Here is a 20,073-nt window from a genome sequence, read left to right on the forward strand (position 1 = left end):
ACTGAAAAAGTGGGAAACTCACTTCTGCAATCTACTGGGGAAAGAGCCCATGATTGATCACTCAAAGATCTAGATATCAATGATGATCAATGATGATGATTGATCAAAGATCTAGATATCAATGATGGATTGTTCAAAATTGAGGAGGTAGACAAAGTTACAAGTTCCTTCACTGAAGGGAAAATTCCAGGACCTGATGGTATTCCACCTGAGGCCTTAAAAAGGTATGATCTGAATGACGTCATCTTGACTTTCGCCAGCAATCAAATCAATGACTGTGACAAACCAGGTCTATCATCTATATCATTCCACAAGCTAAGAAAGGCTGTCTAGATATGACTGATAACCACAGGGGTATCAGACTATCCTCAATGATTTGTGTCAAAGAATGAGCCAAAATCCCAACTGAACACTGTGTTTCTTCATACAGGAAGCATTTTGAAGCTGTCATTGCCAATGAACACTTCTCTACCAAGTATTAAATATAACTCCAATTCCAAAAAAGCTGGGACACTGTGTAAACTGTAAATAAAAACAGAATGCGATAATTTGTAAATCATGGAAACCCTATATTTCATTGAAAATAGTACAAAGACAACATATCAAATGTTGAAACTGAGAAATGTTATTGTTTTTTGAAAAATACATGCTCATTTTTAATTTGATGTCAGCAACACATTTCAGAAAAATTGGGACAGGAGCATGTTTACCACTGTGTTGCATCACCTCTACTTTTAACAACACTCTGTACACGTTTGGGAACAGAGGAGACCAATTGCTGTAGTTTTGAAAGAGAAATGCTATCCCATTCTTGCCTGATATACAATTTCAGTTGCTCAACAGTTCGCAGTCTCCTTTGTCATATTTTGCGCTTGATAATGTGTCAAATGTTTTAAATGGGAGACAGGTCTGGACTGCAGGCAGGCCAGTTGAGCACCTGGACTCTTTTACTACAGAGCCATGCAGTTTTAATATGTGCAGAAAGTGGTTTGTCTTGCTGAAAGAAGGAAGGCCTTCCCTGAAAAAGATTTTGTCTGGATGGCAGCATATTGCTCTGAAACGTGTATATATCATTCAGCATTAATGATGCCTTCCTAGATGTACAAGCTACCTATGTCATGTGCACTAACGCACCCTCATACCATCACAGATGCTGGCTTTTCAACTGTGCACTGATAACAAGCCGGATGGTCCCTCTCCTCTTTAGCTTGGAGGACGTGGTGTCCATGAGCTCACAAAAGAATTTCTACTTTTGATTCATCAGACCTCAGGACAATTTTCCACTTTCCCTCAGTCAATTGTAAAAGAGCTTGGGCCCAAAGAAGGTGGTGGTCTTTCTGGATATTATTTATATCTAGTTTTAACTTGCATTTGTGGATGCATTAATGAACTGTTTTCATAGCCGATGGTTTTCTGAAGTGTTCCTGAGCCCATACAGTGATTTCCACTACAGACACAGACACGTGTCTGCTTTTAATGCAGTGTCACCTGAGGGCCTGAAGAGCACAAGCATCTAATGTCAATTTTTAGCCTTGTCTCTTGCATACAGAGATTTCTCTAGATTCTCTGAATCTTTTAATGATATTATGTACCACAGATGATGTGATCCCCAAATTCTTTGCAATTTTACACTGAGGAACGTTATTCTTAAATTGTTGCACTGTTTGCCCACACAGTCTTTCACAGAGCAGTGAACCCCTCCCCATCTTTACTTCTGAGAGACTCCGCCTCTCTGGAATGCTCTTTTTATATCCAATCATGTTACTGACCTGTTGCCAATTAACCAAATTAGTTTTTTAGCATTACACAACTTTTTCAGTCTTTTGTTGCCCCTGTCCCAACGTTTTTGAAATGTGCTGCTGACATCAAATTCAAAATGAGCATATATTTAAAAAAAAAAACAAAAAAAACAAAATTTCTCAGTTTCAACATTTGATATGTTGTCTTTGTACTATTTTCAATGAAATATAGGGTTTCCATGATTTTCAAAGCTTCACATTCTGTTTTTATTTATGTTTTACACAGTGTCCCAACTTTTTTGGAATTAGGAATGTAACTGGATTCAAAGGTTTCTTGTTTCACACCCAGTGTTCCTGGGATAAATTCCAGATTTTATGTCACCCTGAGCAGAATAAAGCATAAAGATATAAAACTGAGAAAAAAATTATCACTTGAAATCAACCATGTAATCAAAGGATACAGTTCTCATCTCCAGTCCTGTTCTTGGGTGGACCAGGCATGTTGAGCAGGACCAACTTGGCCTCCCCAGATTTCTTCACGATTTCACCATTGAGTCTGAGAGCAGTGTGCATGCGTCTGACATTGGACTGGTTTCTGTGTGGAGAATGGAAAGAATGTCAGCTATTGTTATTAATGAAGACTGCAGCAATGTATCTTTATAACCTGTTATAATACTCACAGATTCTCCCACTCTCTGTTGCATGATAAACAGGAAAAAAGTATAAAAAGATAGCAAAAACAAATTATTAATGCAGTGTGATCTCATTACCCAATGAGATCTTGGCAAATTCTTTTTAAAACACCTTTCAAGTTAACCATCAATGTTTATTGAGAATCAACCCTCATTTTGAACCTGTTCTCCAGAAGATGGCACTGTAGGCCTGAGCTAATGAATCTTGTACATGTTTTATGACGGTGTGGACAAGAGGCCATTTTCTGAGCAGTGAATATACAAGAACCTGCTGCTGATCATATTTCACACTAAATGCACAATGTTTGGTGATACTTTATTGCTCCCTGGACATAATCTCTGTTCTTCACCATCTCTACTTGATATGTTGAAGCAGAAATGGACTGCATATTGACACTCACGGTTTCATACTGAAAAGGTCTTTGATGGCCCCAGGTGTGCTGGCCCCTGGAGGTTTGGGCTGCTCTCCATCACATTTGGCCTCAGTCCAGGTCATCTGGACAGCTGTGCTCGGAGTCACGACCTCAGTGGCAGGGGACTGTGGGGTCGCGGGTGTTGGTGGGTTGGTGCTCTTATCGTGGATGAGCTGCTCCTGTGGAGGTTGGGATACAGTGACACACTATAGAGGCAGGGCAAGGTACAACAAGTGCACATGGACAGTGTGAGGGAAAAGGAGGAAGATGTAGAGACATAACTGTTATATCTGAGTAAGAAATAAGATCGTGAGTGAGAGAGGAATAGAATTAAGCATTTTAACTTTTCACAGTGCCACAAGATCATGGCAGCAAATTTGAAAAATACAAACAAACAAACATATACCTACCATGCTAGACCCAAAATGCACAATTATTACAAACATACAAATGCAGTAAAAAAAAAAAAATCTACATCTGGAATTAAGGCTAACTGGCCTAACAGGAAACTCAGCTGTTGTGTAATAGCTTGTGTAAATTAGTACATGAGCAAATGTTTACCTCCTCCTCTGGTTTATCTTCCTTGCTGCTGGATGTTACTTCCTCAGTCACACTCAAATGGGTGTTGACTGTTGCTGGGTTCTTGCGACGAATCGAACCACGTGAACTATCAGTGATGCTTTGGATCTGTGAAAAACAAACAAAACAAACATTCAACTCAGTAAGAGAAGATGTTGGAGAAAATGGGCTGGCAGGGCTCAAAAGACCTCAATCAAGTTTTTTTTTTTTTGTATCCACATCAAATTATGTGCTGCTAACAATCATCATATCTCAGTGGATTATTCTGGACTTTTGTGGAACCAACTGCAACAGCACCACCAACGATCATAAGACAAAAACACAGAATGGTATGAAGAAGCAAGGCTGGGGTTGAGTTCATTCTAGCCCAGACTGTAGATTCAGTGTAGAATCAGTGAGAGTTGTGAAACATCGTTTAGAGTTTGTGTGGACTGGAGGTGTATATTTTTCAGCCTGCTTTGCTTACACATCCGTAACTCAGCATCAATTGAGAAGGTGGATGTGAAACACAATTACAGGTGTAATGAACGTGATTGAGGTGACATGGTGGTGTAGTGGTTAGCACTGTCGCCTCACAGCAAGAAGGTTCTGGGTTCGAGCCCAGCGGCCGACGGGGGCCTTTCTGTGTGGAGTTTGCATGTTCTCCCAGTGTCTGCGTGGGTTTCTTCCAAAGCCATGCAGTTAGGTTAAAATGGGGCATCTATGGCCTGAGGTTGGGCTGAAGTGCCCTTGAGCAAAGCACCTGCTCCCCAGGTGCTGTAGCGTAGCTGCCCACTGCTCTGGGTATGTGTGTGTTCACTGCTTCAGATGGGTTAAATGCAGAGGTTAAATTTTACTATGTGCTTGAGTGCACGTGTGACAAAGGCTTCTTGGCTTTACACTATCATCCATTTTATTGGAGAAAAACTAAAAGTAGACAGATTAAGCACACATTGTTCAATCACAGTACAAATTACCCAACAGGACGGGTGATGGAACCATAAGTCTCAAGTTTTTAGTTTTAGTGAACACTTTTTTGTTTCGCATGTCTGTTATTTGGAGTAGAGCCCTGGGTTAGCATTAAAGATGTCAAAGCTTATCTGCCTTTAATTGTGTGTGTATTTGTTTGCCACACCTCCACCAAGGAGGTTTTTGGTGCGGTTTGTTTGTCTGTTTGTCTGATTTAAGCAGAATTAAGCAAAACCTACTGATCTGATTTCCATGAAACTTGGTGGAAGGGTGCAGCACGAGCCAAGGAAGAACCCATTAAATTCTGGAGCGGATCTGAGTCACAGGGCGGATTCATGAATATACAGGGTGTTTCAAAAAATCTGATATCATTTCACAATCAAATAAGTTCTCATTCAATTGACCTCAAATTTTAACAGTATGTGTGGAAACAGGTCAAAAGTTGATGTTTAATGTTCTTAGTTTTTATCTTTTTAGGTATAGAAATGCCATTCGCTGGAAAAGAAAAGGCGTTTTGTGTGTTAGAGTATGCTCGGACACAGTCGAACAAGACTGTGCAGCGTGCATTTATGAGATAATTCTCTAAAAATGCACCAAGTGCAATGCAGATTTGGACATGGCACAAAAAGTTCAAAGAGGAAGGCTGTCTTTGTGTCCGTGCCTCAGGCGGCGTGCATATTGAAAATTTATGAAATCGTTCATGGAATCCACATACCTTTGAATTTCTCATTCAAATTTTGAGGAATAAATCTTATATTGCTCAACATTAAGCCTGTTCAGTTTAATTTGCCTCGACTATGTAGTTTCTGGGATATTTACATCTCAAATAATATCAAATATTTTGAAACACCCTGTATTATCACTTTCGCTAATGTTACGAGAGACATCTCCCATACAAATCCAGTAGATGGCAGTAACTTTCAATAGTGAAAAATAAAAACATAACCAATGTAGGAATATGACGATTCCACATCACAATCCATATTCATGGGTAGCAGTAATCCTCTGGAATACACATGTAGGCACATAATTCTAATAATTTTGGAAATATACTGTATCCAGACATATAAAGTGGTTGCAGTTGCAGATTTGCATATAACAGAACAGTCGAGTATTGTCCTTGGTGGAAGTATGTGCTCTGCGAGTGCCCTTCTAATTCTTGTTCTGCCAAAAATGAAATCTTGTGATCAAATACATTGTTCAGCTCTAATAATTTAGCTGTCATGCTACTGACAAATATTAGATTTTAGCTCTCCCATCTAACATCAGTATTCCTGACCCAACCTTCATGAATCATGCATGCTTGCTTCACTATTTTTGAAAACTGAATAAATATGCTTGCTCCTAAATTCAACCAGGGATCAAAGATTAGCTAGCTAGTTAGGGAGTGAGTCTCTACGGACCTCAAGATCCCATGTGATTTTGGTTCAGGGTCCCACAGTGCAATGGTGATATGAAATGGGAGGGCTGAAATCTAACACTGGTTAATGTCAGTAGCTTGACCCAGATGGATGATTGATAACTCTATTCAGATGAAGGACCTCATCTTCCTCTGCCAACTGTCACATTTGAAAACTTGAAATGATCATGGAGGGATAAGACGTAATTGTATAAGAGCCATATTAACTGATTCAATATTTACCTCGCCTGCGATGGAGTCAGCGGGGCGAGGTATTGCAATCAGTGCGGTTTGTTTGTTTGTTTGTCTGTTTGTTACTTGTGAGAATCGGAGATTTTTGCAAGTATGCTGATCTGTCCATTTGTTTGTTTGTTTGTTGGTGCTTTAGCGTCGTCATTTCTTGAATGTTCACCAAAATGCACAGGACAACTCACTAGAGTCACACAAAGACATCATTAGTTTTTGGTGGGTCAAGGTCAATGGTCAAGGTCACCAAGGTCAAATCTTGTAAAAACACCTAATCGGCCATAATTTCCATTTCTTTGTGATTTTCGCAAGTATCGTGCTCTGCACGACTTTTCATTTGTGTGTCTGTCTGTTAACAATCTAGCGTCTAGACAGTTGCACTGATTGACTTCAAATTTTCTGGGTAGGTGGGCAATAGTCCATAGATTACCTGATTAAATTTTGGGGGTGATCGGGTCAAGGTCACTGGAAAGGTCAAAATCATTTTTTTGCAATAACTTTCTTCAAATTCATCATTTTGACTTCAAACCAAAATAAAAATGTGCATCTTTCAATTCTGCTTCCAACCATTTGCTGCATGATGGGGTAGCTTGGACAATCTCTGTAGCCATTGGGTGTTAAAGGTCGGGGGGATCAAGGTCATCAGTGAAAATAACATTTTCCATTATAACTCAAAAATGGTTGCTGATAGACAGACGTTTACAATTCTGAGCATGTAGGAACTCCCATATGACCTTTCATTTGGCACCATGATTTCTGACCTTGAGTGACCTTGAAAGGTCAAACTCAAAGTCATGGATTTTCAGAGGGCTGTAACTTGAAAACGGTTGATGGTAGACAGATATTTACCATTATCAACTTCTAGGAAGTGCCATATGGGCTTTCATTTAGCATCATGATCTTTTACCTTGAGTGAGTTTGAAAGGTCAAATTCAAAGTCACGGATTTTCAGAGGGCTGTAACTTGAAAACAGTTGATGGTAGACAGATATTTACTGTTATCAACTTCTAGGAAGTGCCATATGGGCTTTCATTTGGCACCATGACCTTTGACCTTGAGTAACCCTGAAAGGTCAAACTCAAGGTCATGGGTTTTCAAAGGGCTATAACCTGACAGCTGATGATTGAGAAATATTACCATTATCAACATATTGGTATAAAATAAGTGCTGCCAGGCAAGGTTTGTTTTGCCTGGCAACACTTGTGTATAGTTGTTAAGAGACAATAATTATGACTATGTTTGAATTCTTAAAGTATCACCTAAAGAAAAAAATCGTTTATCCTAAGTAATGAAAATAAAAGCAGTTCTTGGTAGAGTATTCAGATTTTTGGGCTCAACATATTAGAAGAGAAAAATCATTACACTGTAGTGCTGAGGAACTCCTGGACGGAGACAGGAAATACTGCTCTAGGCTAGAGTAGCTAAGTGGTGATTTGCAGATCCTGCAATATCATAACACAATTATGTTTGGTTTTTTTTGCTTCATTTGCATGAAGCTTAAAGGAGTATAACAACAGTAGACCTCTCCAGAGGGACAGAATAGCTGGAAAGTAAATTAATTTAGCTCAGACTGATGGACACATTCGCTCCAACTCTGTGTGTGTGTGTGTGTGTGTGTTTTTCAAGAAGTGTGTGTGGGCTTGCCTCACGCTCACGCTCTGTCTTGGTGAGATTGATCTGCTTGAGGATCTGAGAACGCTGTTCCATCATCAGAGTCTTCTCATAGGTGTAGGCTGAGATGTCGCTGTCATGCTACAGAGAAGAACAAAGGAGAAACTCTCAGAATGTGAAGACAAGAAAAAAAGAAATGTGCAAAAACTAGATAATGAGTAAGAAGGAGATAGACTATAAAGACAGTTTAATTGCAGAAGGAAAAGAGAAAAGGGGAGAGAGAGAGGGACAGAGAGGCTCACCATCTCCACTACTTCCACCTGGGCATCTATACGCAAATGGTAGAGGAAGGTTGTCAAGTCCTTCTTCATCTGAATAGAGTTATCATCCATCTGGGCCACAGTGAAGATGCGCATCTTGCACTTCCTCCACACCTTCACATATACAAACACACCCACCATCACTGACTATATAGTATATACAGTGGTGGTCAGAAGTTTACTTACAGTGACATGAAGGTCATCTTGGATATAAATGCCATGGCAATATTTGGGCTTTCAGTAATTTCTCTGAACTGTTCTTTTTCTGTGGTAGAATGATTGTACAGCATACATCTTTAATAATAATAAAAAAACACTAGAATTTGGTGCACAAGTTTTAATTTTCTTTGGGTTTTCTGAAATCAACACAGGGTCAAAATTATACATACAGGGTCAAAAACTGACATACGGTCACTTAGATTATTAATTCAGAGGTGCTGAAACTTCCAAAATGTCTCTTATCTTGCCAAGGCCAAGGTCTCTTAACTTCCTGTTAGTGATCATGATTGACTACAGCTGGTAGCTTCTCTGTGCCTTCATAAAAAGGGTTTGTTTACAGCACTCATTGGATTGACCAACACACAGTAAAATGGGAAAGTCCAAGGAGCTCAGTGCAGATCTGAGAAAGAGGATCACAGATATACACAACTCTGGAATGTCTCTTGGAGCCATTTCTAAACAACTGCAAATTCCAAGATCAGTTCAAACAATTGTATCCAAGTTATTGTGAGGTGTAGTCACATTGCCAAGCCACTTTGCTTCAAGAAAACCCAAACTGTCACCCTGAGCTGAAAGGAAATTGGTTCAGATGGTCAGGAACAACTTGGGAACCACCATGGCACAGCTCTGCCATGAACTGGAAGCTGATGGATCACTGTCTACAGTTCAGATCACCATGGACGAAGAGGCTGCTATCCAAGAAATAACCCCCTGCTCCAAAATTAACACCTTCAAGCTTAAAGTTTGAAGCTGACCACATGGACAAACAAAAAAGCCTTCTGGAGGAAAGCTGTATGGTCAGATGAGACAAAAATTGAGTTGTTTGGCCACAATGATCACCATGTACAGAGGGGCACTGTACCAGCTGGTGGTGGTGGTAGGATCATCATGCTTTGGGGCTGTTTTGCTGCCAGTGGAACTGGTTCATTGCATAAAGTGGATGGAATAATGAAGAAGGAGGACTACCTCAGAATTCTTCAGCATAAACCATCAGAAACTTGAACACAACTTGGGAGTTACAGCAGGACAATGAACCTAAACATGCATCAGAGCTGGTTGTGGAGGATAAAGCAGGCTAACATTAAGCTTAAAACAAGTCCTGACTTCAACCCTATTGAAAATATATGGACTGTGTTTATAAGTTGAGTCCATGCCAAGAAAAAAAAAACAGACTTAATTGAACTCTACCCATTCTACCATGAAGAGTCGTGAAATATCCAATCAGAATTCTGCCAGAAACTTGTCCATGGTAAACAAAAATGTTTGGTCAAGGTGAAGCTTGCGAAGAAACATTTTACCAAATATTAGGTGTGCTGGATGTATATTTTTGACCCTGTATGTATAATTTTGACCCTGTGTTGAGTTCAGAAAACCCAAAGAAAATTAAAACTTGTGCACCAAATTCTAGTGTTTTTTTAATTAAAGATTTATGCTGTACAATCCTTCTGCCACAGAAAAAGAACAGTTCAAAGAAATTACTGAAAGCCCAAATATTGCCATGACATTCATATCCAAGATGACATTCATGCCACTGTATGTAAACTTCTGACCATAACTGTACATATTATGTATAGTTAATCTACTTTATAACATACTGATTTGTACCATATAGTTATTAATATAGTTCTTTATATAATATGGACACGAGTGTTTCACTGGGAAATTTCGTGGTTCGTATTTTTCATATGAACTACATCTGGACAACAACCGTGACTTTTTCTCGAATGTCACTTGTGAGGAAATCGATAAATTGTTTTGATAAATTTGGGTACTTTTTGTTACCTCCAGCAAGGAGGTTATGTTTTTGGTAGCGTTGGTTTGTTTGTTTGTTGGTTTGTCTGTTAGCAACATTACGGAAAAAGTTATGAACAGATTGCTCTGAAATTTTTTCCAGAGGTGTGACTGGGCGCAAGTAACAATCCATTAAATTTTGGCGGTGAGCCGGATCACCTTCTGGATCCCGGATTTTTTTAAAGGATTCTTGGCGGAGGTCTGCGCTCTCTGAGTGCTTTTCTAGTTTGTGAATGTGTCTATATCATAAAAAGAAAATCACACATTGGCTTGAAGATATGAAGTTTATCCTGTGTTGAAAAACTCGTGCTTTTCATATGAAATGCATCGCGGATCTGAGTGACATTTAAATAATATTGGCTGGCTTTTTTTCATGGTGTATATCAGATATATTCCATTCAGCGAGTATGATACTGAACGAGTCGAAGACTTGACTTGACTTGAATGACAAGAGGTCCATCCAAACACAAACAAGCATTCTGGACCTGAAGGCAGGGTTTCAAACAGTTTTTTTTTAACTTCCCCCCGATACGTAATATGCTTGTGCTGAGGCCATGACTTAAAATTTTTTTAACCATTTTTACATATTTTCCACATTATTTGTGCTAGTAAGAAATAAAAAAAATGACAATTGCACCTTTAAATTTAAACAAATTTGCTGTGATTCACAAGATAATTTCTATTAGGACTATCTATCCATCCATTATCCATAACCGCTTATCCTGTGCAGGGTCGTGGGCAAGCTGGAGCCTATCCCAGCTGACTATGTGCGAGAGGCGGGGTACACCCTGGACAAGTTGCCAGATCATCGCAGGGCTGACACATAGAGACAAACAACCATTCACACTCATATTCACAATTTAGAGCCACCAATTAACCTAAACTACATGTCTTTGGACTGTGGGGGAAACCGGAGCACCCGGAAGAAACCCACGCAGACACGAGGAGAACATGCAAACTCCACACAGAAAGGCCCCCGTCAGCCACTGGGCTCAAACCCAGAACCTTCTTGCTGTGAGGTGACAGTGTTAACCACTACAACACTGTGTCACCCACTAGAACTTCTAGTTCTCTGAGCGTTCCCTGTGCACTCACTAACAAGAAGCTTTCATGGCAAGGTGGTGTAGTGGTTAGCATGGTCGCTTCACAGCAAGAAGGTTCTGGGTTTGAGCCCAGCGGCTGGCAGGGGCCTTTCTGTGTCGAGTTTGCATGTTCTCCCCATGTCTGCGTGGGTTTCCTCCGGGTGCTCCAGTTTCCCCCACCGTCCAAAGACATGTGGTTAGGTTAATATGGGACGGCCTTGGGCTGAGGTGCCCTTGAGCGAGGCACCTAACTCCCAACTGCTCCCCGGGCGCTGTTAGCCTGGCTGCCCACTGCTCTGGGTATGTGTGTGTTCACTGCTTCAGATGAGTTAAATGCAGAGAGGAATTTCACAAGCGTGTGATGAATAAAGTTGAGCTTTCTTTCTTTCTTTTTCTAATGCAGTAGTATACTGGCAATATAGTTCAAATTCAAGTGTACTTTATTGTCAAAAATCTATGTAACAGGGTTAGCACAGAAGTTTGAAATTGCGTTTGACCAGTCTCCAATGTGCAAGTTTAACTAAGCATACATATACTATTGATAAAAATCACCCACTCACACACACACACACACACACACACACACACACACACACACACACACCGCAGTAAAACACACACACACACACACACACACACACACACACACACACACACACACACACACTGTGCAATAATAAGACATACTGATGGACAATAAATACACACACACACACACACACACACACACACACACACAACAGCAGCAGCAGCAGCAGCAGAGAGTACAATCAGTCGTCGTATAGGTAGAGTCCTGCAGTATAGATGCAGTATATAAGGTGCGAAGGGTAAGGTGCAAGGGCATGGTGAATAAATGTTCATGGAATGTTCTTGGTATCTTTGGAATGTTCATGTAGTTTTCCTCAGTGAGTTGAGGAGTCTGACAGCTTGTGGAAAGAAGCTGTTTCCCAGTCTGCTTGTGCGGCACCGCACGCTGCGGTAGCGCTTCCCTGACTGCAGTAAGGAGAACAGTTTATGTGCTGGGTGAGTGGGGTCTTTGATAATGTTCATCGCTCTCTTGGAACAGTGTGAAGTGTACAGATCCTGAATGGCTGGTAAGGGTGACCTGATAATCTTTTCTGCTGTCCTCACCACCCTCTGCAGCGCCTTCTTGTCTGCAGCTAGACAGCTGCCGTGCCAGACAGAGACGCTGCTGGTCAGGATGCTCTCAATGGCACCCCTGTAGAATGTGGTGAGTGCAGATGTGGGGAGGTCGGCTCTTCTCATCCTCCGCAGGAAGTGGAGTCGTGTCTGCGCCTTCTTGACCAGGGCAGTGGTGTTGGTAGTCCATGAGAGGTCATCTGTGATGTGCACTCCCAGGAACTTTGTGCTTTTCACAGACTCCACTACACTGCCATTGATGATCAGTGGGATGTGTGTTGGTTGTTTTTTTCTGAAGTCCACAGTAATTTCTTTTGTTTTGTTGACGTTGAGACGCAGATTGTTCCTCTCACACCAGTTGATGAGTAGCTGTACCTCCTCTCTGTATGCTGAGTCATCATTGTCTTTGATGAGGCCCACCACTGCTGTGTCATCTGCAAATTTGATGATGTGATTCGTTTCAAATCTGGCACAGCAGTCGTGGGTCATCAGCGTGAACAGCAGGGGGGACAGCACACATCCTTGCGGCACCCCGGTGTTTATGATGGTGGTCGCTGAGGAGTTGTTTCCGACTCTGACTGTCTGCGGTCTGTTTGTTAGAAAGTCCAGCAGCCAGTTGCACAGTGAAGTGCTGATGCCTATTTCACTCAGCTTGTTCACCAGATGTTGGGGGATGACAGTGTTGAACGCAGAGCTGAAGTCAATGAACAGTATCCGCGCGTGACTGTTTTTGTTCTCCAGATGAGCCAGGCAGAGGTGGAGTGCTATTGCTATGGCGTCATCAGTGGAGCGCTTGGGGCGGTAGGCAAATTGGTATGGATCCAGAGTAGTGGGGAGGGTGGATGTTAAGTGGGCTTTAACCAGTCTCTCAAAGCACTTCATCGTGATGGGAGTGAGTGCTATGGGTCTATAGTCGTTCAGTGATGATGCTGGTGACTTCTTGGGTAGTGGTACAATAGTGGTAGCTTTAAAACTTGCTGGTATGATGGCTTGATTCAGAGAGATGTTGTAGATATCTGTGAGGACTTCCGTGAGTGAGTTCGCACAGTCTAGACTCCAAATAGATGTTTATCTGAATCCTTGCCATCTTCACATATATTTTTCGTTGTTGATGTTGTTGGCTGTCCATCGCTCGCGATGATGACTGCTTCATTAGGATACACAGAAATGGAGATGGGCCGTGAGGCCCACACCAGAGCTCCTCTCCTAATGAAGCGCCTTGCACAATAAGGTAAGACAAATGATGTCGTGCCCCCATCGTGTTTTCTCTCTGGACCATCACACTTGATGCCAAGTGGTGCACAAAAGTGCCACAGACCTGACAGGCATGGAAGTTGCCCCACAGTGACAACTGACTTGCCGAGTGATGCCATCCATTGGCCATTTGAGTGGCTCTTCCGCATGCCATCTGGTGGTTCGCCATTGATCCTGTTGGGTTCATCTGCCACAATGCACCGAAAAGCGGCCTGCTGCCAGCACCTTATTGGTGATGTACTATTTAACCCATAGCTGGAACCCAGGCAGGTGCTACCACTCCAGGTCAGAGCGGACCTGGGACCAATGGTGATTAAGGGGTAAGCCAGTCTCAGACACTTCTACTTCTGAACTGAAGTGTGAACTACACACAGGCAATTTTAATCATCTGAAAGGGACTCCCTGAAAATGCACTGTACAACCCATCTCTGAATCTGATGAACTTTCCTGGGAGTAAACACATAACTTTTAAACTTCACCAACTCAAAAGCCTGAGTATAGCCTGTAAAGTGTATCATTATACAACTGGTGTAAAACAACCAGTGGAATAGTACAGGAGTCATCATGCTCACCTTGTGCTGGCGCAGGAGGAAGGGCAGTAGCATGAGCATGCCACCATCATGAACAATCCACCAAACATCGATGTAACCCTCAGTGAAACGCTCACCATTTGATGGGAATGCTGCGATATTCTTCGCCACCAGCAGGGCTTTACTTGCAGCTGTGGTCTCTCTGACCAACTCTACAAAACAGAACAGACAGAACAACATATGACACAACTGTAAAAGAAAAATAATCAACGATGGGGGGTATAATCAATAAAGCGGAGTTACTGTTACTACACCAAAGCTGATTAGTTTCCAAGAGCATCATTGTTTTATTCCTCTTACACCACAGCAATTTACCAATTATTACAATTGTTCTTTATTCGAGAGAATGACACACCATACTCTTTATTCCTTCACATTTATGTTTATGTTGTGGAATGCCTGCAAAACAAGTTAGTTCCTGTTATCACTCATTTTATACAGTGGTTCTTGAAAGTTTGTGAACTATTTAGAATTTTTGATATTTATGCATAAATATGACTTACAACATCATCTGATTTTCATACAAGTCCTAAAAGTAGATAAAGAGAACCCAATTAAATAAATGACACAAAAATATTTGCGAAGCTCTGTACTTAAGAAAATACGGTAATGCATCGACTTAATTTTTGATAGCTTTTGCGACTGTATGACGTCCATGTATACGTATAGGAAAAGGGAACCCGATTTTAAGTGCAAGACAACGTATCTCATAAACACTTGACCACCGGACAACGAAATTTGTATCTTTATTTACATAAGATAGATGGGTTTTTATCTAGTGCTTATTTTTAATTTGCTCTTTAAAAAATAGCATGGGTTTATTTACGAACACATTTTTATAGGTATTTAGGCACTGCCTAAAAGCAGAGTGGGTAGTGCAGTGGTTAGCACTGTTGCCTCACAGCAAGAAGGTTCCAGGTTCAAACCTCACAGCTGGGGGGGCCTTTCTGTGTGGAGTTTGCATGTTCTCCCCGTGTCTGCATGGGTTTCCTCCGGGTGCTCTGGTTTCCCCCACAGTCCAAAGACATGTAGTTAGGTTAAATGGCTACTCTAAATTGTCTAAAAGCAGAGAAGTGGCTAGCTGGCTGTATGTACTTAGTCAAGGAAAGGGACCCAACTCAGAACATACTGGATGGGCAAAGAAGAAGAAGAAGACGTTAGTTAAATCTTTGATAATGAAGGCCTTCAGGAAACACTCACAAAACAGGCTTGCACTTAATGTATGGCCTTCTATAAGTTGTTTGCTATTCACTAAGACTCAAAATGATTGGGAAACCCACCACAGATTTGAGAATTCAGCAGTGCTGTGGTATAACACAAAATAAACCCTATATATATTCAGTGGATATAAAAAGTGTACACACCCTGTTAAAATGATAGATTTTTCTGATATAAAAAAAATGAGACCACGATAAATAATTTCAAAACTTTTCCCACCTTTAATGTGACCTATAACCTGTACAATTCAATTGAAAAACAAACAAATCTGTAAGGGGGAAAAGCATAAAAAATAAAAAACGTACAATAAGTTGGTTGCATAAGTGTGCACACCCTTAAACTAATACTTTGTTGAAGCACCTTTTGATTTAATTACAGCATTCAGTCTTTTTGGGTTCACACTTGCCATCAATTAAAATAACTCTGATTAACCCCAAATAAAGTTCAGACATTTACTCAGTTGCATCCTCCAGCAAAAGCCAGCATTCACAGAGAGCTTACAAAGCATCAGAGGGAGCTCATTGTTGAAAGGTATCAGTCAGGAGAAGGGTACAAGAACATTTCCACGGCATTAGATATACCATGGAGCACAGTGAAGACAGTCATCAAGAAGAGGAGAAAATATGGGACAACAGTGACATTACTGAGAACTGGACGTCCCTCCAAAATTGATGAAAAGACAAGACAAAAACTGGTCAGGGAGACTGCCGAGAGGCCGACAGAAACACTGAAGGAGCTGCAGGAATTTCTGGCAAGTACTGGTTGTGTACTACATGTGCCAACAACCTCCTGTATTCTCCATATGTCTGAACGATGACGTAGGGTCAAAGAAAAACATCCAGGCCCGGCTAAATTTTGCAAAACAATACATCAACTCTCCCAAACACATATGGGAAAATGTGTTATGGTCTGATGAAACCTACTGTAGGTTGAACTTTTTGGCCACAATTCCAAAAGGTATGTTTGGTGCAAAAACAACACTGCACATCACCAAAAGAACACCATACCCATGGTGAAGCATGGAGGTGGCAGCATCATGTTCTGGGGTTGTTTTTCTTCAGCTGGAACAGGGGCTTTAGTCAAGGTGGAGGGATTTATGAACAGTTCTAAATACCAGTCAAATTTGGCCCAAAACCTTCAGGTGTCTGCTAGAAAGATGAAGATGAAGAGGAATTTCATCTTTCAGCACGACAATGACCCCAAAAAAGTTTTGGAATGGCCCAGCCAGAGCCCAGACCTAAATCCAATTGAAAATTTGTGGGGTGACCTGAAGAGGGCTGTGGACAAGAGATGTCCTTGCAATCTGACAGATTTGGAACACTTTTGCAAGGAAGAGTGGGCAAATATTGCCAGGTCTAGATGTGGCAGGCTGATAGACTCCGACCCCAAAAGACTGAATGCTATAATTAAATCAAAAGGTTCTTCAACAAAGTATTAGTTTAAGGGTGTGTACACTTATGCAACCAGCTTATTGTACATTTAAAATTTTTTTTTCCCCTAACAGATTTGTTTGTTTTTCAATTGAATTGTACAGGTCATAGGTCACATTAAAGGTAGGAAAAGTTTTGAAATTATTTATCGTGGTCTCATTTTTTTTTTTTACATCAGAAAAACCTATAATTTTAACGGGGTGTGTACACTTTTTATATCCACTGTATACACAGGCACTGCCTAAAAGTGAAGCTCCCATTGATTGTAAAATGTGTGTCTAAGTGGCGGCCAGAGCTGTCACTCATTATTCATGTTATGAGCGGAGCTTTAAGCCCAAGAAGCTGTATTTACGCTCCAGACGCTCGCTGCTGCATATGTTTATATTCACCATGTGCCTCCGTCAGAGGTTTAGTGTTTTATGTTATAAAGCTTTGCTGTCTGTCATCCTGATATGTCACTCATGCACAGTGTAAAGTTTGTGTTTGCAGTTTATTGAGTGTGTTTTGTTTGTGCTCGGTGCATTGGTTTAACTGTGGTTTAGCACGAGACTTTGAGTGCAGAGGCTAACGGTGCATGCTTGGCGAACTTGTAGAGGTTTGTGCCCTTGGTCGAGCGACGCAAGGTGTGTAACGTTCAGAGCATAGTCTGTAAACATTACTCTGCAATTGTGTATTTGTTTACAACCATGCTATGTTAATTATTTTTTGTTTTCTTTAGTTTTCATGGTGCTCTGTGTACGGTGTGTGATGTTTGATGTCTGGTGTTCGATGCTTTACTCATGTTCAAGAGGAATAAAACAAACACATACACACCTGTCAGAGACTCTCTGCTGTTGTTCTTAATGCCGAGGGCTGCTACAGCGTTAGTAAATAATCGCATGTTATTTTTTAAAAAGCAAATGAAAAATAAGCGCTGGATAAAAACCCATCTATCTTATGTAAATAAAGATATAAATTTTGTTGCCTGGTGGTCAAGTGTTTATGAGAGACGTTGCCTTGCATTTATGATCGGGTTCCCTGTGGTGGTACACAGACATCATACGGTCGCAAAAGTAATCAAAAATCAGGTCAGTGCATTACCATATTCTCTTAAGTATGGAGCGTCACGGGGCGTCACGGTGGTGTAGTGGTTAGCGCTGCCGCCTCACAGCAAGAAGGTCCTGGGTTCGAGCCCCGGGGCTGGCGAGGGCCTTTCTGTGTGGAGTTTGCATGTTCTCCCCGTGTCCGCGTGGGTTTCCTCCGGGTGCTCCAGTTTCCCCCACAGTCCAAAGACATGCAGGTTAGGTTAACTGGTGACTCTAAATTGACCGTAGGTGTGAATGTGAGTGTGAATGGTTGTCTGTGTCTATGTGTCAGCCCTGTGATGACCTGGCGACTTGTCCAGGGTGTACCCCGCCTTTCGCCCGTAGTCAGCTGGGATAGGCTCCAGCTTGCCTGCGACCCTGTAGAACAGGATAAAGCGGCTAGAGATAATGAGATGAGATGAGATGAGATGGAGCGTCACTCTGTGTGTTTCTCGCACAGGGAGCTCTGCTACTAGGCTCCTAGACTTTAGAACAGTTTACCTCCAAGTATTATGTCAGTTGACTCTGTTGCCATTTTTAGGTTTTTATCATTCAGCATTTGTAGATGCTCTTGGTTCTTAATTGGTTTCTTGACGTCTTGACAATTATCTGTATTTACTCCCTTACAGTTTTTATATCTTATCCTTATATCCTACAGCAGAGTTTCTCAACCTTTTTTCAGTCATGGCACCCTTCAGAAGTATGGAAATTCTCAATGCACCCCATATAAAATATACGCAGTCACGCTGACCCCGGCAATGACGTTGTGACATGGGAAAGGGGGCCGTGAGACAAATTTTGATGATGCATGAGGCGACGATGATCTGCATTAGTGTAACTATCGTTTTTTTTTTTTAATTTTAATTCATTTTATTTATTTCAATGTTAGAATATATAATTTTTTGACGGCACCCCTAACAAAGCCAGACGGCACCCCATTTGAGAAAGGCTGTCCTAGAGATCTTTATCTTTTCCTTTTATTTGAATGTAATCTAATGCCATTTGTAATTTGCATGTTTCTTATTTTGTTTCTTAATGTTTTAACTTGTTTTATAGTCTTTAGTTTATAGTATTATTATTATTGTTGCTGATGTTGTTGTTGAACTAGTCCACTGTTTATTATATTGCTACTTATATAATACTGATGTTCAATGAACTGAATAGCAACATAAATATGATATAAAGTATTAGTCGAAAGTTTGAACACAGCTTCTAATTCAATGTTTTTTTAATTTTTATTAATTAAGACGCATCTTGTTTTAAAGTAATGATGGATGTCGTTTCTCTTTACTTAGTTGAGCGCTTCTTGACATAATATGGGTTACTACAGTTGTGGAATAGGGCTATTTACTGTATGTTTAGTATTTACTATTTACTGTTTGGTCTCAAACGCATTAAGAAGGCAAGAAATTGCACTAATTAACTTTTGACGAGACACATCTGTTAACTGAAAAGCATTCCAGGTGACTACCTCATGAAGCTGGTTAAGATAATGCCAATACCATGCACAGTGTCAAGGTAAACACTGATGACTTTAAAGAATCTAAAATATCAAACATATTTTTATACTTTTTTTGTTTACCACATAATTCCAGATATGTTCCATGTGTTATTTCATAGTTTTGATGACTTCAGTATTGTTGTACAATGTAGAAAATAGTCAAAATACAGTAAAACCTCTGAATGAGTAGGGGCGTATAAACTTTTGACTGGTACTGTATACTGGTCTATTTAGTGTTATGTGTCAAGGAGAACATTTTCAGTTGAAAGAAAGCAGAATAGAGCTTTTTTTTTTGCAAAGTTGTTATTTATAGGTGATTAATTGTGTCCATTAACATAATGATATTAGCGATGTGGTACAGAAGGATCCATCAGGCAATTATACAGCTTTATCACTTTCAGCAGGTAAGCATGGTGGAAAGATCATGGACATGTTTTTACTGATCAAATTCATCAATATTTCATGATCTCCTTGTCGAAACCTACTTTGTTTCTCTTTCATTTGACAGTCGCCATTTTGTATCTAAACGCGTGTCTGAGAATCACGTGAGGTGTCGATAATAGTGATCACTTTCACCGGTGTCCACCATTATCGACACCCTGTGGAATTAAACGACATTTACAACTGTTATGGATCGATCTTTGTGTAACATTGTTGAAGTAGATGAAGTACTTTAAAAAATAAAAGTGCTGTGATTTATATATTTTTTTCTGATTCATAACAGAATGGAATGTTTATAGAGTATTTGGAATCCAATTGCAATAAATAGAATTAGACCAGAATTAAATTCCTAGCATATTAAAAATTACATGCTTGAAATAGTCAGATTTTTCTATT

At 40.6% G+C, this 20,073-nt stretch overlaps 1 protein-coding gene across 2 annotated transcripts in view; it reads right to left on the minus strand.

Annotated features, from left to right (window-relative positions):
* slc12a5a (solute carrier family 12 member 5a) overlaps positions 1-20,073 on the minus strand; it is a 443,979-nt gene that overhangs the window by 10,673 nt on the left and 413,233 nt on the right. For both annotated transcript variants that reach the window (XM_060918253.1, XM_060918252.1), the window contains 7 exons: positions 14,006-14,175; positions 7,930-8,061; positions 7,661-7,768; positions 3,406-3,531; positions 2,833-3,023; positions 2,420-2,434; positions 2,201-2,334 (listed from right to left, as the gene is read on the minus strand). In XM_060918253.1, the coding sequence (XP_060774236.1) occupies positions 2,201-2,334; positions 2,420-2,434; positions 2,833-3,023; positions 3,406-3,531; positions 7,661-7,768; positions 7,930-8,061; positions 14,006-14,175 (876 nt within the window). The remainder of the gene's footprint in view (positions 1-2,200; positions 2,335-2,419; positions 2,435-2,832; positions 3,024-3,405; positions 3,532-7,660; positions 7,769-7,929; positions 8,062-14,005; positions 14,176-20,073) is intronic.

This window comes from Neoarius graeffei, chromosome 4 (assembly GCF_027579695.1).
Source record: "Neoarius graeffei isolate fNeoGra1 chromosome 4, fNeoGra1.pri, whole genome shotgun sequence".
Taxonomy (NCBI): domain Eukaryota; kingdom Metazoa; phylum Chordata; class Actinopteri; order Siluriformes; family Ariidae; genus Neoarius; species Neoarius graeffei.